At 47.4% G+C, this 18,007-nt stretch overlaps 1 protein-coding gene across 1 annotated transcript in view; it reads left to right on the top strand.

Annotated features, from left to right (window-relative positions):
* LOC149339306 (sarcoplasmic calcium-binding proteins I, III, and IV-like) overlaps positions 1-18,007 on the top strand; it is a 19,184-nt gene extending 1,177 nt beyond the window's left edge. Inside the window, exons 2-7 of the mRNA XM_089548063.1 lie at positions 7,942-8,043; positions 10,693-10,745; positions 11,165-11,278; positions 14,904-15,036; positions 15,514-15,611; positions 17,630-18,007. Coding sequence (XP_089404189.1) covers positions 7,995-8,043; positions 10,693-10,745; positions 11,165-11,278; positions 14,904-15,036; positions 15,514-15,611; positions 17,630-17,800 — 618 coding nt within the window. The 5' untranslated portion in view covers positions 7,942-7,994 and the 3' untranslated portion in view covers positions 17,801-18,007. The remainder of the gene's footprint in view (positions 1-7,941; positions 8,044-10,692; positions 10,746-11,164; positions 11,279-14,903; positions 15,037-15,513; positions 15,612-17,629) is intronic.

Raw genomic sequence — 18,007 nt, 5'->3', positions numbered from 1 at the left:
CGGTTCTCCGATGGCTGCACGTGATTCATTATGCGCGTATGAAAATATCCTCGGCTATTTACAACAATTTCTCGCCTTCGACTTTTGTTTGTTTGTTTCGTTTTCGAAGTGGGAGAGGGGGCGTGATGGATGGTAGCCCAATGTTGAAGAGTTTAGACTTGAAGTAGGCGTGCAAGTCTCGTGGAGGCCGTAGCTTAGGGCAGGCTAGATCCCTTCCCTGTTGCCAGCGGTGAGCCAGCCGCTGTGTGTGTAAGCACCAAGGCGAAGCAGCACGCTGGAGAGCGAGAGTGAGGGCTCTTCGTGTGCGCCTATATACCTTCGTTAAATCTGTGCAGAGGGAGGAAATGCGGTGAAGCTGGAGAGTGCGATCCACGCCAACGCGGACGAGTTGCAGTTGCATAGTTCTGAATCCACACCGCCTCGTGGGTGAAATCTTCAGTCGCGAAGGTCTTTAAGCTCATTCTCCCAAAGACGACAACGAAGCGAATTAATGAGTCGCAGACATGGAGACCTTGCGAAGCAGCAAAGTGATTCGTGCTACTGCATTTGGATACCATATATATCGCTCTCTAGTGACTGGATCAGGCAGCCATGCAAGCTTGAAATTAGTGCACCGAACTAGAGGCGCAGGCAGCGCAGATGGAAGCGTGCCAGGGGCCACATCATAGCTGGTGTGAGTGCAAGGCGCGGCTGGTTGAACTTTCCGTGTCGACGAGGCGCTGAAATAAACGGCTGAGAGATCGCCGCCCCCGCTGCGGCGAGATTATTTCTGGAAGGAGCCGTCGATATGAGACCTCGCGATGGGAATGCATGATTTTCTCCCATCCTGCATTCTGGAGCGATATAGCCGCATGAGCGACAAATTTCTCGGTGGCAATGAGCGTGACCGCCCCCGGCGGTGTAGTACACTGTAGCTGGAAACTCAGATTTCGTCACCTGGTCAATGAACGCACGCATCATCCGGCTTAGTGCGCCGGGAAGAGCCGTGTGTGATCAGTGATACGGTTTCCCTATGTACACTGTAAACATACTCTAAAAGGGAGTAAAAGTTCACTTTCTTGGGCACTGTACATTCTAAACGCCAGTGCGCCTATGGGAGTAAAAAGAGCAGCTTACTCTCTTTTTACACTTTTCTGTTTAGAGTGTATTGGCAGATTTCGATCGCTAAATACACGGAATACTTACTGTTGGCAACGGGGGCATATTTCCGCCCGAATGCATAGAAGCTGGATGCAGTTAGCAATGGAAGAACAGTTTTAAATGCGGAACCCAACGCCTTGGGGTTAGTAATTAGAGGATTACTAATCTCACATATATCCCATGTATTGATTATGTTATCTTGTCTTCAACTAACTGTACAATCCGACGATCCTATTGCTGTACCCATGACTTTTATGTATTGAACCTTAATTAAGTGCGACACTGTAGTCGTTTTATATTGCCCTTCAATCCTTGTTCTTGTTCACTCTTTGTGTCCACTATTCATGACGTTGTTGTAGTTTATACTTTGATGTGCCTTATTTAATCGCCCTTCCTGTTAAAATCCCCAGTGGATTGACGGTATCTCTAAATAAATAAAATAAATAAATATTGAAACTTTAGTTAAAATCTAATTTTTAGTAATGGAACTGTACCCCCGGGTTTGGGTAACGCCCCCTGCCCCTATTAGGGGATGCGGTAGAGAACAGCTTATTCCCTCCCTTGTTGGGCAATTCGTGTTTGGAGCGTACGGGCGGGACCATTCATGAAAGCTGAAGGGGGAAATGGGGGTGACAATACTGCTATTGTTGTCAGTTCCTCAAGCACTGAAAAGGCAAAAATTATCGGAAGTTCATGTTTTTCTATTATGCGCATGTGATGCACACCTTGACGTCTCGGGAGAGAGAGAGAATTAGCAGAAGATATGAACGGCGGCGTAATCATTACTAGTATACGAAGCATTCCACGTTTCATTTCACCATCCGCGCTGAGGGTGCCTCGAAAAAGTCCACAGGAAAAAAATGCATTTGAAGAAAACGTGTGCAACTCGAACTTCGAGTACAAAGAGACATGACTGTTATAAGAACACAGAAGACGAGAACATATGGTCAATGACGGTTCGCAGATAAAAACAATTGCAGCTTCTTTAAATGGGCCTTCAGACACTTTTCGATCATGACATTGATTACGCGGAAACCGCCCATTCTTTATCCAACCTGCTGATTAACGGCTCAGCCATTTTTTTCGCTATTGCCTCCGCTTTTCATAACCGTATCATATGCCATATCAACTGCTACCCAGTCACTGCGAGTACATGAGATATTCGCAGGGTTGCATTAGCATCCCGAACAGCAAGTGCCAGTTGGAGCTGAACGACAGTATAGGCGGCACGAGAGAAGAGGCTTAGAAGCGCTGATGGACAATTTTTGATTGCTGATAAAAAAAAGTTGTTGCAGTAGGTAATTCCACCAGTGATGGCCTTTTATACTCAACATAATTTTTGAGCTTTGATGAAAGGTAAATCAGGGGCCTTTAAAGGTATCCCGAGGAGAAGAAATACAATTTTTTCAGTTATTGCAACTCCAGAAATTCGCGTCGCGGTGACGGAACTTCTCTGCAAAGACATGCACGAATGCACATCACAAAGTGCGTTGACGCGTCAACTGACGCAGCTGACGAAGTGCGTCAGCTGCGTTGAAGGAGCAGAGCCACATTCCGCGCGTTGACGGAGCATCTGCGCAAGGCCTCCGCCGCTGGCGCTGCATCAGTGGTTAAAGGTTGAGGCTTCACACATACCTCGGGTTTTTCGTCTTTGCTAGTGAAGTAGCGCTTTCGCGCTAAAACATTTTGGTGCCATATACGGAACCTATGGAAGGCACAAACCAAGAGGTTCAGCGCCCCTACCTCCCTCTGGTGGAAATTTAATATACTGTACACACTCGGCTATAGACCGCACTTTCTTTCTTTCGCGTATTTGTGGGGGGTGGTGCTTAAGCATTTTTCAGTTTAATTTTCAACTATTATTCGGGGAAACTACTTTATTGCAGCATTTTGACGCTCTGTCTGGCGCTTAGATGCAGACGCTTTTAAGGTTATTCCTCGCTATTACTGCAACCGCTGCTCGAGCCCGCGGCTCCTCATCTCCTTCATAAATGAACTCATCTTCGGTTCCAACCGTTGCATTCGAAATTCCTGAAACTCCAAAAATTTTAACAACGATGTTCGGGAAAACCGTACGCGACGACTTCAAAATTCACAAACAGACGAGGTAATGAATCCGTAACTTTGTAGTAGGTCGTTGCCAGACCGGCGTCTGCATTCTGCTTTAACATAGCTGCACAACAGTGCATGCTGGAAGATAACAATGACAGCAGCAGAGAGTTCCCGTGATCATGGCAAAAACAGTTATGCACTTCTGAAACGCAGATGCTCGTTGCGAATTTTTTTTTCTTCCCAATTCTGGGCTCCCAAATTGAGGCTAGCGGCCCATACACGAGCGCGGCTTTTAGTCGAGAGCATACGGTACTCCGGCGGTTGTCAGGCATCGTTCCTGGAACACGTGGCCGCAAAGTTTGCTGAAAAGACTCATTAACAGCAGAGTTAAACCCGTCGCAATCGAGCGATTCCAGCACGCTTTTCTCTGCTGTGCCTCTCGATCGTCGGAGAGAGAACCGACAGGCCTCCGTGAGCAGGTTTTCCCTTTCTCATCCGCTTTAATGGGGGAGGCGTCGGAGCATGTCAGCTAATATCCTCACCTTGGTATATTTTTTTTGTTTTGCTTTTGCTTCTCTACGTATTTCCTGCGCTTTGGGTATGAACCTGTCGGCTCGAGAGAACGCCTCATGGTGAATCGCGGTATACGCGAAACATAAACGTGCGACTGGCTCTCTGGCGAGACTGCGCCTGAGTGCCCGCGTGTACGGTAAGATGGGTAGAGGATGAACGAGGTTGTAGGAGGACACAACGAGGGAGCAACGCGACGTGTCGGCGCCGCGGTATGTCGGTCACGCGAGATGCCTCGCACATCTGCGCCGCTCGTCGGTCACTTGAGACGTCACTGCGCGCGAATTTTGACGGGTGTCCACCGAGATATGTGAGACAGTTACTGCGTAATTTCCTTTCCTCAAATAAAATTTTCATTTTCTTCATTACGGCCCCTCTTTCTCTTTCTTCTTTCACTCCACTTCGTCCCTTCCTTTACGGTGCGGTTCAGGTGTCCACCGAGATGACAGAGAATTACTGCGCCATTTCCTTTCCTCATAAAGCGTTGCGTTCAAAGGGCAACGCATCGCGCCGAACGGGTGGTGGCGTTCCGTGAACTCCCTGACAGCGCTACAACGCGCCGTCGCGTTCCACTCCTAAAGGCGAAGCTTATAAGCATCATTAATTGGCAGTTAATTCATGCACCAACAGAATGTGAAGTGAACAATCGCGTAGCAGAATGCAGCACTCAGGCTTTCGCCTTTCACCACTTTAGCCGCTAAAGTTCCTCGTAATTTTTTAATCAGAAGGGGATTGCCCACCCTTATAATGGAGAGACAGCTTTCGAAATTTGATCTGAAATAATACTTCGATGTTTGGAAGCAGTATTGGACGCTCTCACGCATTAAATACGCGAACATACTGATTTCTGCAAATACACTTTGACGTGGTTAAATTGATTCATGCCCAAAAATGGCGGAGATGTCACTATCTACCAACTGAACGATAACGTTCCTTTCCAACTCGCTCTGCGCTTACGCCTCTCTCGTTGCCTCCGCGTTCACCTTTCGAGTGAGTTTGTTTTGTGAGAGAATAAAAAAAAAAAACAGTCTGCTCTGAATCTCCACGCTGAGAACACGTGTCCCAATTCTATCTCCTGGCCGTACGAAGCCCTCGATACATGGGGAATGTAGTAGCCATACTACATGGAGAATAATAATCTTGCGTCGTCCGTCATTCACCCGTGCATCATAATGGTGGTCCAACGAAATGCAGTTCTCTATGCCGTCACGGCGAAGCCTTGGGTGCCAGCGGAGTAGGCGAGGAGGTTGACTTTGTCGAAAGAGCGCGAACGGGCTTTGATTTTAATTTCCACCGCCTTTCACGGAGCGCATAGGCTCTAATAATTTGCAGAGGAAGTCGTAACGACCTGATCTGCGCACTATATTGTGAGCGCCAGCTCATCCTCGCCGACGGAGATCCTTCGCCGGAGGGCGAGCGAACTTTGAGTCAGAGCAACCCGAGCCGCCCGTGGGAGGAGAGAGTGATGTGAGGAAAGGATGAGGAGGACGAGCGCTCGCGCGGCGCGTGAAGAATAACAGACTCAGGTGTTGGACACGAAAGAAGCAATACGGCCTCTTGTTAACCCAGTGCCCCTTTGTACCGTAAAGACGAATAAATGTTTCTGGATTGTGCTTTCATCCTAACAATATAGGCTTGCTTGTTTGAAATGTCCAAACCTGGTTAGGGGCCCTTCAACTGCCATGTTCTGTGAAAGTGCATCATCGCTGCATGAGAATTGAAAAAATATCTGAAGCAGTACTTGAAATAGATTCTTAGACTTACGCTAAGCTATAGTGTCGTTTTTTTCCCCCTTCGCAGTAGTTGATTCGTGCCCGCCTATTATTGGATGTTCGGGCCTTCGCGCGACGCCCGGCGGTGGCCACCATTGACCTTCAAGTAGGTCACGTGACATGACGTCACGTGATGACGTCACACCGGCTGCAGATGGGGCCTCATATCGCGCCGTCGGACGTCGCCCGGCGGAGGCCTCCACGCTTCGGTTCGCGCCGTCGCGCGCGACGCGGCGGCGGCGCCACCATCGCTGCATCACGTGATATGTGACGTCACGCCAGGGATGAGGCGGCGCGCGCCCGCCGTCGCGTCAGTCTCTGTGCCCGCAACCGCGCCAGCGTCTTTGCGCCGGGCGTGTATGCGGTCAAGATGCCTCCAAACGCTAAGGATATGCTTCGCATCCACTGGGCTTAACCTTGATAAGCCTCCCATTTTTATTTCAGTCTAGACTATATAGGTGTGGTTACGAGTAACACAGAGATTAGACAACTGCCGATACGCCTAGCGTGTTGCTCGCGGATGTTTTGCTTTGTTCCGATCAGCGCAGATCCGATGTGCGTCACTGGTATAGCTGGCGCCATCTAGGGGAGCTTCTTGAAACATTAGTGTTTAAATACTGTGAGGTTTAGGTTTAGGTTTATGGGGGTTTAACGTCCCAAAGCGACTAAGGCTATGAGAGACGCCGTAGTGGAGGGCTCCGGAAATTTAGACCACCTGGGGTTCTTTAACGTGCACTGACATAGCACAGTACACGGGCCTCTAGAATTTCTCCTCCAAAGAAATTCTAGCCGCCACGGCCGGGATCGAACCCGCGCCTTTTGGTAAATACTGCGAATATCTTCAATATCTTCAACATTAATTAGCAGCTTTGTGTTGACCGTTACATTAAAATAACTTGAACTGTAGGATATGCTGAGCAAAACTGAAATCATAATCAATTGACTTGTCAGTTGATCACAAGTCAATTTAATCTCAGTTGATTCATACACGTGCATCTTCTGAGATTGTAATGACGAAACTCAATAAGATTTGAGTCTCAGTTGGAGTTTTTGTGGACTTCACAAGAACTCAATAATCAGACAACTGGAACTCAACGTGCATTTTGGTAACGCGTACGTATCACGCGCTTGGACAAAGTGTTTTCGGATACATGATCGAGGAACGGGAGGAGGGATGACTTGTTTGGTCGCATATTAAGCGCGCGCGACGTCCATATTTGTCACATCAAAGCTATAGTTAGTCAAGGAGCGATATTGCGCGTTTTGCACCTACCCTTCGTGGCCAGACGGGCAGTCTTTTCTTCTCATACTTTGCTCAGGTCGCCGAACTTGGCTGCAGTACATCATGTGAAAATTCGTCAACAAAACTAACTGACGTGCACGGTGCATACCGTTGCGGACAGGCTTAGCAGCCCCTGACAACATGCTGATGTTCCCAAACTCCGTCTTTCAGCATGCCGTCGCCAACGATGTCAGCAAAGCGAGTCGCAGACTTGGCAGTTTACACAGGAGTGTTGAGAACTGAAAATGGAGCAGCACCCGGTCTCATTAACGCAGACGTGGGTGCAGTAAGTCGCAGACACGCTGGCTCTCGGCCATTAGCTTTGTCTTACCACTGTGTCGCGCTATTTCCGTAGCTCGTGCGAGCCGTATTGCAGGTCTTGCAACTTCCTCTGAGCCAGCAGTCTGAAATTCATCCCCAAGCAGCTAGGACTCGCGGAGAAACTTTAGATGCCTTTAACCGCTGTAACGTCATACAAACGAAGAAGGAAAAGGGGCAGGGGGGGGGGGGGGGGGGGAGAACTAGCAAGTTGTAGCTGCGTGCGTGTGCAACGGGTCTTACTGTTGTGTATGCATGGTTACTCAGCATGCAAACTGCGCTGCTGCGCGTTGATGCGAGCCATGGCTGGGGCTAAGGTAGAACTTTAGCCCACATATTTAACTTAAACCAGTATACTAGTACAGCCGTGTGTGAGAGAACGAAGCTCAAGAAGGGGTCACTGTGAAAATACTGATGATGTGGATGACACACCCACTAATTGACGTAAGAGCCCATACTTCCACAGAATACACTTGCCACACAGTACCACTGCGAGCAGCTCAAAATACCTCCTTAACTATTCTGTAATTTTGCCGCTCTCAGAAGTGAACCAAAACACCTTGAGTACACGTCATAACGTGCACGCTAACTACAAGTTTATGCGCGCAAAAAGGCCACGTACCATCTTAGAGGAGCTCTAAAAGAGAGAGGAATAGATGGGGGGGGGGGGGGGGGGGGGGGCAGCCCGACTGAGTTTTTTTTTGCACCTTACCGTACCACTGTACGTACGGTAGGGTGAACCATGTGCACGAAGAGGTCATGATTAAAAGAGTATTCAGGTTGCATCGTCTTTCTTTCTGCTTTCAGATACCATTTAACGAGGTTTGGTGCGATTGATACCTGGATTACCTGGACCGACCATGTCTGGTTTCAGACACAGGCACTTGTACACGTTCCATAACTTTTGGGGTAAGTGTCATAACACTTGAGGAAGACCTGCACGTTGCGGCCCGTAACGTGAGCGGAGCTCAATAATGTTCAGCATAATGGAACCATATACCATTAGGCTGCAATCGGAAGCATGTACGCGAATACCTTCTTGTTAATAAGCTAGTCGGAGTAATGGCTGGTAATCTCTTACCGACTGAAGATATGCGATCGGTGGTGCCGAAAAAATACCCATCTCGATGGGTGTTTTTCCGACAACCACTGATCGCATATCTTCAGTCAGAATGTTCAAAATATGCAATGAATGCTGACTATTCGTTTTATTAATTACAAAATCATAAGGTAAAAATGCTTAGCTCCGTAAGAGGCGACCGCTGCGTGGTCAGTATGGGTTAATTTCACCTACACGTAAGCAATTAATTACTGGCCCTTTTACATAGGCGCGCACCAAGGGGGAGGGGGAGATCAGTGTCGTCCACAAACAGACAAACGAGAGGGGCACAAATTTTTCTCCATGCTGTACCGTTCTCTTCGAAGTCATGGACAGGTCCTCCCCTTATGGAGAGACATGCGCATGCCTGTGCTCTTTTCACATTATGTTGTGCACACTCCATCTACCTGTGCCTTCTTGTAGTGTTCTTATTTCCTTCCGTTTAATCGATCTGAAACAACTAAAAAGTATATATTAACATTAAATGCAGCAAGACATCTCAGAGAGGAATCACACGAATACACCTACATGGGAGTAAAAAGGGAGTGAGCTCTCTTCTTGCGCACACCCTTTTTTAAAGAGCGTGCGCTAGAGGACAACTTTACACCCTTTTTAGTCGTTTCTGTTTAGAGTGTTATAACGTGAGGGGAGAGGGGGCGTCAATTCTGCCCTTTCTCTACTCTTTGAGCGTTGGTTTTAAAGGGCCACTGACCAGGGTCCGGACATTTTTGAAAAACAAGCCCACTGCATAGATGAGGCATCGAAGATAACCTCTGCAAAATACTAGAGCCATGCGCGCCCCGAAAAGCTGCGAAAATTCAAATCAAAGCCCGTTCGTTCTTTCCTTCCTTCAAAAACGGGCCCGGCCCACTACTCTGCACCCCGCTGACGTCAAGGGGGGCTACTTTCGCTAAAGGCACTCCATTGGTGCATCGTTCTGACTGACGGGAGAAGGTTGGGCGTAGCCTTGGCGTCGCGTCGTCTGCACAAGGTTTCCGCAGCGCCTTCTGTTCTGGCTCATGCCTACAAACCCGCATGAAGGAACAAAAAAAAAAAAAACTGCGGAGGGAGCGTGCGGCGACAGCCTTGAACCCTAGCCATAAAAAGTAAAAAAATAGTAAAACTGAGGGAGTTGGTTCGCCCCCCCCTCCCCCCCCCCCCCTCGCCGTGATCACGTCACGAGACGCTCTGCGTGCGCGCTCCCTTCTCAGTTTATTTTCTTCTATGCGAGCCCCCCAAAACAAGGTTTTAATTAGTAGTGCAGCAGAGCCTTTCCCTCGCTCGCCCACTTCACCGCTCCGCACACACACCGCTTATCTTTCGTGCATCTTGCGTACGCCTTGACTCCAATGAATGACATATGCTTTGGAGCGGAGAAAAGACACAAACACACAGAACACAAACACGCATGGAGAAAAGCAAACGGGCGGTTGCCGGGTCCGCGCTTCGCCGTGTGTTTCGAACACAACCGACTTCCGCCCCTCCGCTCGTGAAACGGTGGGGAGGCCTAAAAGAAAATGAAAAGGTGGCTCGTTAACTGGGAATGACAAACAGATGTATGAAAGGATGCTCTCGCTAACAAGTCTAGGTGGTCGAGCCGATCGCGCCTCTCGATCGTTCAGTGTGCGGAGAAAATGCAAAAACCAAGAAAAGAATTCTATTGAAGGCGGGTCCATGACGTCGCCCTGTGACGCACTCCACAGACACCACGCCTCCGGCTTACACCGGAGAACGAAGGGGTGATTTTGCCTTGCCGAGCCTACTCGACGAGGAGCGGGAGAGAAGAATTTCGAGGAGGGAATGGAAGGAGAGGAGGCTCGCTCAAAGAGAGGTAGAGAGTGTCTGCTGAGCTGGGGTGGGCACAGGCCCTTTAAGGAGGAGGAAAAAACTTTTATGTTCGAACAAGTGCATTCCCCCGCTCCCCTCGCCACTAGGCCGCGGAGGCAGGAGGCACCGCTTTGATGCTGGTCCGGAGGTCTTGTGTCCCGGCGGCCTCTTCAGCCAGTCGCACGAGGCGGGGCTGGAGCTCAGGGTCCGAACTACGCGGCAGGGTCTCCCAAGATTCTTTAGAGTCGATATTTAGCGCCCTCCCAGGAGAATTCGGGCATTCCCAGATTATATGGCCGAGGGACCCTCTCAACTCGCAGTGAGAACACTCGTCTGATCTCACCTTCGGGAACATGAAGTTCGCCAGGATCGGGTGTGGGAACGTGTATGTTTGGAGTCGTTAAATAATATGCAGGCAGTCGCGTTAGTTTTTAAAAATAAAATGCTAACCTATCATTATTATTTTTTCTTATTTAAGACATTCTATGTTATCAAACCGACCAAGCTTCGGCAATAGATCTGCCGAAAGCAGACTTGTACCTCCAGGAAACCAGAACACGTGTATGTGTGGTAACAATGCAAACCACGTACGTCCTGCCAGTCACTATATTTTGCACACCTCTGCATTTCAGACTGCAACAAGGACGGCATACTCACCTGGGACGATTTCAACATTATAGCAGAGGTATGTTTTGTGAACTTTCCTCTCATTTGACAAACGAATGCTTCGAAAGAGAAATAGAAAAAAAAACAGCCATTTGCGCCACCGTGTAGTGTGTAGCACTTTTACAGCGACGGGGACAGCGAGCCAGAAGGTTCTAGCGCCGAGTAGCACACGCGCTAAACGAAAGGCGGAGAACATTCAAGAGGGGGTCGCGCATGCGCCTAATAAATGTGCACGGCTTTTGAAACGAAATAAGCAAAGCAACAGTGGCTGGCAAAATTACACTTTCTCCGCATCATTAAGGCAAATAAACCATACAGCACTCTCTTTGCATTTCCATTCGATCCTACGCACGTAAGATTGAATGGTAATAAAAAAAAGGAAAAAGGATTTTAATCTCTCACTATCTTTCGCCTATATTTTCACGTTCTGCCTTCCAGAACTACACCAAGCTGCAACGCCACGGAAAACTTGAGAAGGAGGTCTTCGAGAGGTGGAAGATGGTCCTCGAGCGATGGTGGAACGAGCTCACGGAACATGCAGATTTTAACAAGGTGCACACGCAGCTTTGGTCGAACCCATGCCAAGCAACATGCATGCGTGGCAAGCAGCTGACTGATACCGACACAGAGGTTCACAGGGACAGTTATACATGATTACATTATGAGTTGGCAATGCTGTTGATGCCGTTTCCGGAGGTGACGTCACTTCAGGTCCTGGGAATTACGTGACGGACGGACGGACGGAAAAAGCGTTGCGTTCAAAAGGAGAGGCATCGCGCCGAACGGGTGGTGGCGTTCCTCCTTTCCTTTACGGTGCGGTTCGGGTGTCCACCGAGATGACAGAGAATTACTGCTCCATTTCCTTTCCTCAAAAAACGTTGCGTTCAAAGGGCAAGGCATCGCGCCAAACGGGTGGTGGCGTTCCTCCCTTCCTGTACGGTGCGGTTCGGGTGTCCACCGAGATGACAGAGAATTGCTGCGTAATTTCCTTTCCTCAAAAAGCGTCGCGTTCAAAGGGCAAGGCATCGCGCGGAACGGGTGGTGGCGTTCCTCCCTTCCTGTACGGTGCGGTTCGGGTGTACACCGAGATGACAGAAAATCGCTGCGTAATTTCCTTTCCTCAAAAAGCGTCGCGTTCTAAGGGCAAGGCATCGCGCCGAACGGGTGGTGGCGTAATTCCGTGGACTGCCTGGCAGCGCTTCAACACGCTGCCACGTTCCACTCCTAAAGGCGAAGCTTAAAGGGCCACGTACTGCCCAGGGTCCGGACATTTTTGAAAAACAAGCCCACTGCATAGATGAGGCATCGAAGATAACCTCTGCAAAATACTAGAGCCATGCGCGCCCCGAAAAGCTGCGAAAATTCAAATCAAAGCCCGCTCGTTCTTTCCTTCAACAAAAAAGGCCCGCCCCACTATTCTGAACCCCGTTGACGTCATGGGGGGTTACTTTCGCTAAAGGCACTCCATTGGTGCATCGTTCTGACTGACGGGAGAAGGTTGGGCGTAGCCTTGGCGTCGCGTCGTCTGCACAACGCTTTCCGCAGCGCCCTCTGTTCTGGCTCATGCCTACAAACCCGGATGAAGGAACAAAAAAAAAAAAAAAAACTGCGGAGGGAGCGTGCGGCGAAACGAGGCCGCCCACAGGCTCGCCCGCTCCTCTTTACCTCGGGGAGCCGTGGACACCTCATACGAATTCAGCACTAAAGAGGAAACCAATACCTTTAATAGCATATCACAGACATTCAGAAAAAGAACAAAAGGATCTATCCTCCTCCGGATAGATCGCTTAGCTCGGCTGAGGCCTATGACTGGAGAAGACTCCAAGCTAGAAACTTCGCATCCCCGCTCTGGAGGAGCTGGACAGGAGGTGACACGAGGGAGGATGCGGAGGTGTGCGAGTTCTGCGGGCATACCGCTACACTCGAACACATACTATGGAGATGCCCCAGTGCCCCAGGATATGGCAGAATCAATAATGCAGAGGAATGGGAGACCATACTCAGAAGTGCCGACCTTAGCATACAACGATACGCTACCCGCCTGGCAGCAGAAGCTGCGCGACTATACCGTTGCTAGTCTTCCAGCTGCGACGCTGCCCCTCCCCGGACGCCTGCGTGCGGACCCGGAGGGGCACGGGTCTTCTTCTGGCGGAAATAAAGTTTCTTCACTCACAGCCTTGAACCCTAGCCATAAAAAGTAAAAAAATAGTAAAACTGAGGGAGTTTTACATCTCGGCTCGGCTTACATCTCGGCTTACATCGGAGAAGGAAGGGGTGATTTTGCCTTGCCGAGCCTACTCGACGAGGAGCGGGAGAGAAAAATTTCGAGGAAGGAATGGAAGGAGAGGAGGCTCGCTCAAAGTGAGGTAGAGAGTGTTTGCGACGATGGGGTGGGCAGGGGCCCTTTAAGCGTCACTAATTAGCAGTTAGTGTTTAGTCATTAATCAGTAATTAGTCACTAATTAGTAATTTGTCATTACTTCGTTATAAATTATGTATGACGTAATCCAGTGCCGCATCGGCAAAGTGGTGCGGAAAATGCTTCCGCCTCACTTTAGACAGTTTCGAACGCGCTGCATATACATTCTTGTCAGGCGTACGTCTCGTCGTGTCCGCGTACGCTTCTGCATCGTCCTGCATTTCATGCTTACTGTGCTCTCGGTTACGGGGGAGGCAGAGATTTTTTCTTTTTGCAATATATTTGTGCGGTCTCAAAAACCTTCCCGTGCATGTCCTCCTTTCCCGGATCTGAGAGGTCGACTGGGAGAGTAGTAGTAATACGAAAACACAACAGAATATAAAACAATAAGAAATACAAAGTGCATACAGGACGAATAATAACGCATACTAAAAGCTTGGAAAAAAAAAAAAAGCCTCCAGTAACCTATAGCTGCTAGCTGGCGTGCGTAGCAGGCCGCACGTAAACTGAGTGCGCCCCAGTGTGTACATAAATTCGCATCAATAAACAGCCCATAACATGAACAAACTTCGCTGGAAACTATCCAAGAAACATTCCGGCGATTTTTATTTTAAGACGTCGGACCTGAAATGAGAAAAAAAGCCCTACGTGCAATGTACCGTATATGGTGTTCCTCGCACAGCGGCCGCCGATAAGAATCATCTGTCGGCAACAGTTCAAAATGAACCCTCCTTCGAAGCGACCATACGCTAGTTCTAGAATTCCACAGATTAACCTGGTAGTGCGTAATTTTCGGAATTAGCGCTCACCGCCTATCTCCACCATTTCGGATAACAGTCCGGCTCTTCCCAAGCTCGGTTGCCCTAAGTGTGGCTTTTCCTCAATAACATCAGTGTTGCAGGAAAGAACGCTTGGGGACAATTTCTCAGATGTTATCTTTCCGGCCGCGACAGGGCGATTGCGTTTTGCTCTTGCTTCAAGACCGACTTGGATATCATCACACTGAATGCTTCCGAGCTGTTTTCTCATATGTGGAATCGTTCAGCGCGCACTGCTTGCTTGAATTTGAGGTAGAAAAGCGGCATCTTCTGTAGTTCAGCCTATACGTTTTGCCCAATTTTACAGCGGCTGCCCGCAATACGCTATTACATAATCAGGCCGGATATCTCAAGAAGCGAGTGGCGGCGTTGAGAAAGGGGGTAGATTCCGCACCTTCCTTCCGCTGTCTTCTCGAGTGGACTAGAACCATGGGTCCGCGCGCGCCGCCTCACAAAGGTCGCTGGGAGAGAAGGACCGGGGCCGTGAACTGAGACGCGCTCGCAGCCGCTTTCGAGTCCGTTCGAAAAAATTCGCTTTTTCTTCATCCGGTGGGCACGCCTAAAAGGTCCGGCGTTTTCCATAGCGGCCTTACAGGCATCTCATGTAATGCGAGACAACTAAGCACTTCAGAAAAAGAACTCATTTTGTGCTCATACAGGTTACTCTTGTTCCTCTAATATTGCTAATTAAAGCAGCTCCAGCAGTTTAAGTGTTAATGTTAAGTGACATTTTATGTATAAATAAAGTAAAAATGCCATTTTCTGGTATGAGGCAGGCGACCGCCACCAATACGACTTCGATTATGAGGTGTACCTACATCTTATTTCAGAACCTTAGTTTAATCGTGGGAAGCCCAGTATACGCTAGCACATCTTTAAGCATGACGGCTCTTTATATGGAAAGTTGTACCAACATGGTTCGTGTAATGTTATCGCGCAGGACCGCATCGTGGAATTTGACGAGTGGCTCAAATTCTTCACCAACCTTGGAAAGAGCACCAAAGGCGTCAAGGACTTGCCGGACTTTTTGCAAAAATACCTGCACCTGTTTTTCCTCATCATGGACTCAAACAGTAAGGACTCTTTAAGCAGACTGCGATGCCTGATGGCACAGAAATATTAAGTACATAACACAGCGTCTTTCAGCGTATAAGGTAATTGTGTAAAGCTTTGTGAATCAGGCAGCAAATCTTTAAGCTGCTAGGATAGATATTCCAAAAGTAGGCTGCATGATTACCAGTCAAACAGTTAAATAAGCGCTGTTACAGGAGATAAAACAAACAGCTTCAGAGCTGTATGGATATAGTATATCCTCCGGCACAACTGTGTTGGGCGTATCCTTCCCGACACGACACCTGTAGCTGAAGTTGCTGAAGCAAGGCCATGCAAGTGCGGTAGTTTCTTTAGTGAAGTGCATATCTGAAGTGAGTATTCTGCTTTGGTTCACCTGGGAGCCTTATGACATACTGCACATTCGTCTAGGACCTAGCCAGTTCAGCTTTTCATTTTTGAGAACAGAATGCATACTGAATTTTATTTTGTGTTTCCAGAGGATGGCTTAGTGTGTGTGAAGGATTATAAGAAGTACCTGAAAACTCACAACCTCGACATAAGCAAAGCAGATGAGTGCTTCAAGGAGATGCTCAATGTGAGTACTGCAATCTGGTATCTACTCTGTGCTCTCATTTATATTTTTGATCACTGACTATGCCACTGCTGCTTCATAGCAGAGCTACTATAAGCTACTTAACTATGAATATGTACAAGACACATCTTCCTCACCACTTGGTCTAGTCAGTCATTGAAGCCATTGTATCAGCATATTGTCAGCATAGAACATGCGCATGTAGCACGTTACATTGCAGCGTGCATTGGGCATGTTTAATGACGCAGTTTAGAAGCTCATTTCATTTTATTTAGCAGTAATGGTTAGTGAAATTTTTTCTAAAAGCCTTTAAATCTTATTCTTAAGGCAGGCTACGTATGTGTGATCTATGGGACCGAACTTAGTTCTGAGGAAAGTGAAGAGTAGAAGTGAAAACAAAATAAGATGCCAGCTGCATGTTCACCTAAGCATACCATAATGATCTCGGTGTGCTCAGATAATAAAGGTGGCAAGTCACAGTATCACTCTTAATACCACAAGTCATGCAGCAAAGAATGTGCACGACATTGTGTGGAGGTACGCTCCAGTTCTTCAGAAGTTTTACTGTGAAATGTTTCACCTAGTATGGAGTTAAACCTCTTTGCAACAATGGGTGCCGAAATCTCTGCATTAGAACTATTTGACCGCACTGCAATCATCGTACTCCAGGGAGCTGCATTCACAATGGCTGAATTGAGGCCGAGTGACCACGAGTGCAGTGGAATATCATTGACCCTTGCACACTGCACTTAATGCACCGCATCGAGCAATGGCTAAATTTCGCATTTTATTATAGAATCTGTCATGTGAAACAGCCACTTATTTTGAACTCTTAAAGAAAAGTGTTTCTTTATTCCATACCCTGGGAAAGTATTACTAAACTTTTTATACATATGGGCATTACAGTGGCTTTCAAGAACAATTTGCTACATCCTTCTTGGCTTACTTCATAATAGACCTTTTTGTTGCGAAGAGATTCAAGTGGGGGATGCAGCTTTCAAAACCAACTTTCTTATTTTTTTGATGAATTTTCGTGAAACTTTTTTCTGCCATCATTAGTAATGCTTTCAAACTTAAGTGCACAAAATTTCAGCATTATATCTGGAGTTTTTCTCACACAAATTTTTTCTCTTCTACGCCTTGTGAAATGCTTGCAGAGTAGAATAACTGTGATAGAAGACTGGTTCAACATCTATTGCATTTCTGAGTGCATGCTACTTGTGATGACATTCTTAAAAAAATTTCTCTATTAATTTTTTACAAAGGCAGTTGGCATAGACCTGTCTAATCTGTAAACATGATGTCACACCTGATGTCTACAATAAAACAAAATGGAAAAGAGAGAATGTCATCACATGGGCCGTAGTTCTGTGAGTGCAATGAAACAATCAGGGTCAAAATAGACGGAACGGCCATGAAGAATTCTGCTGTACAAAGAAGCATCCAGTTGGAAAACTAGAAAAGAGGGAAACAACTTTTTTAGCATTCCCCCCCCCCCCCCCCCCCCCAATATGCAGTACCACTGCGGTGCATAAAACAATATTTTTGGAGTACTTCCCAGTGGAATTCAGCTATGAAACTACAGAACATAAAAGATGAGGCATACGAGTGAATACAATGATAAAAAAAAAGTTTTTTTTTCTTCGGCCATTTATCGCAATTTGAAAGTTCCTGCATTTTTAGTATGTAGATCATATTTGCTGTAACTAATGCAGACATATTTTCTTACTTATCAAGACGGAACTTGGTTTGGTTTTATGGGGTTTAAAACCAAACCAAGTTCCGTCTTGATAAGTAAGAAAATATGTCTGCATTAGTTACAGCAAATATGATCTACATACTGAAAATGCAGTCACATTGCAACAATCACATTTCAAACGTGTTTTGCAGCTAAGCAAACAAATGCCTTCAGAGTTTACATACCAGAATTTAGCATAAAGCCATACTTTTCATAAATGGTCCTTTTGTACTGTTTAATTTTCAGTGTTCTATAAACTTGATACTTACGTTGCTTGCAACAGGAAGAAGACGCTGCAAATGGGGATGCTATGACATCAGATCGCTTCACAGCCACAGTCTACGATTGCTGGGTGTCACAAGACAACAACTGCAAGGGGAGATATATATGCGGACCCTATGATTTGAGCTCAATGGAAGAACTTGAGAAGAAAAACAAGAAGCGACCACTCTGAATTGTGCTGCAGCAAATTTTCTTCGCTTTTGTACGAGATTTGCCTTGCATGTCTACCGCCATTTCTGCTATCACATGTTCAACAAAAACAGATGCGTGGAGCGTGACCGCACCTTGTCATGCCAGGGCTCACGTTCTCTTTCAGTGGCACACTTTACAGACTTTACATGCTTGCAAAATAAATGAATAAACATACGTTTCATACAGA

The sequence above is a fragment of the Amblyomma mixtum genome, chromosome 6 (assembly GCF_055824585.1).
Source record: "Amblyomma mixtum isolate Tamu chromosome 6, ASM5582458v1, whole genome shotgun sequence".
Lineage (NCBI taxonomy): Eukaryota > Metazoa > Arthropoda > Arachnida > Ixodida > Ixodidae > Amblyomma > Amblyomma mixtum.
The sequence above is the reverse complement of the archived record's forward strand: the minus strand, read 5'-3'. Positions and strand labels throughout refer to the sequence as shown.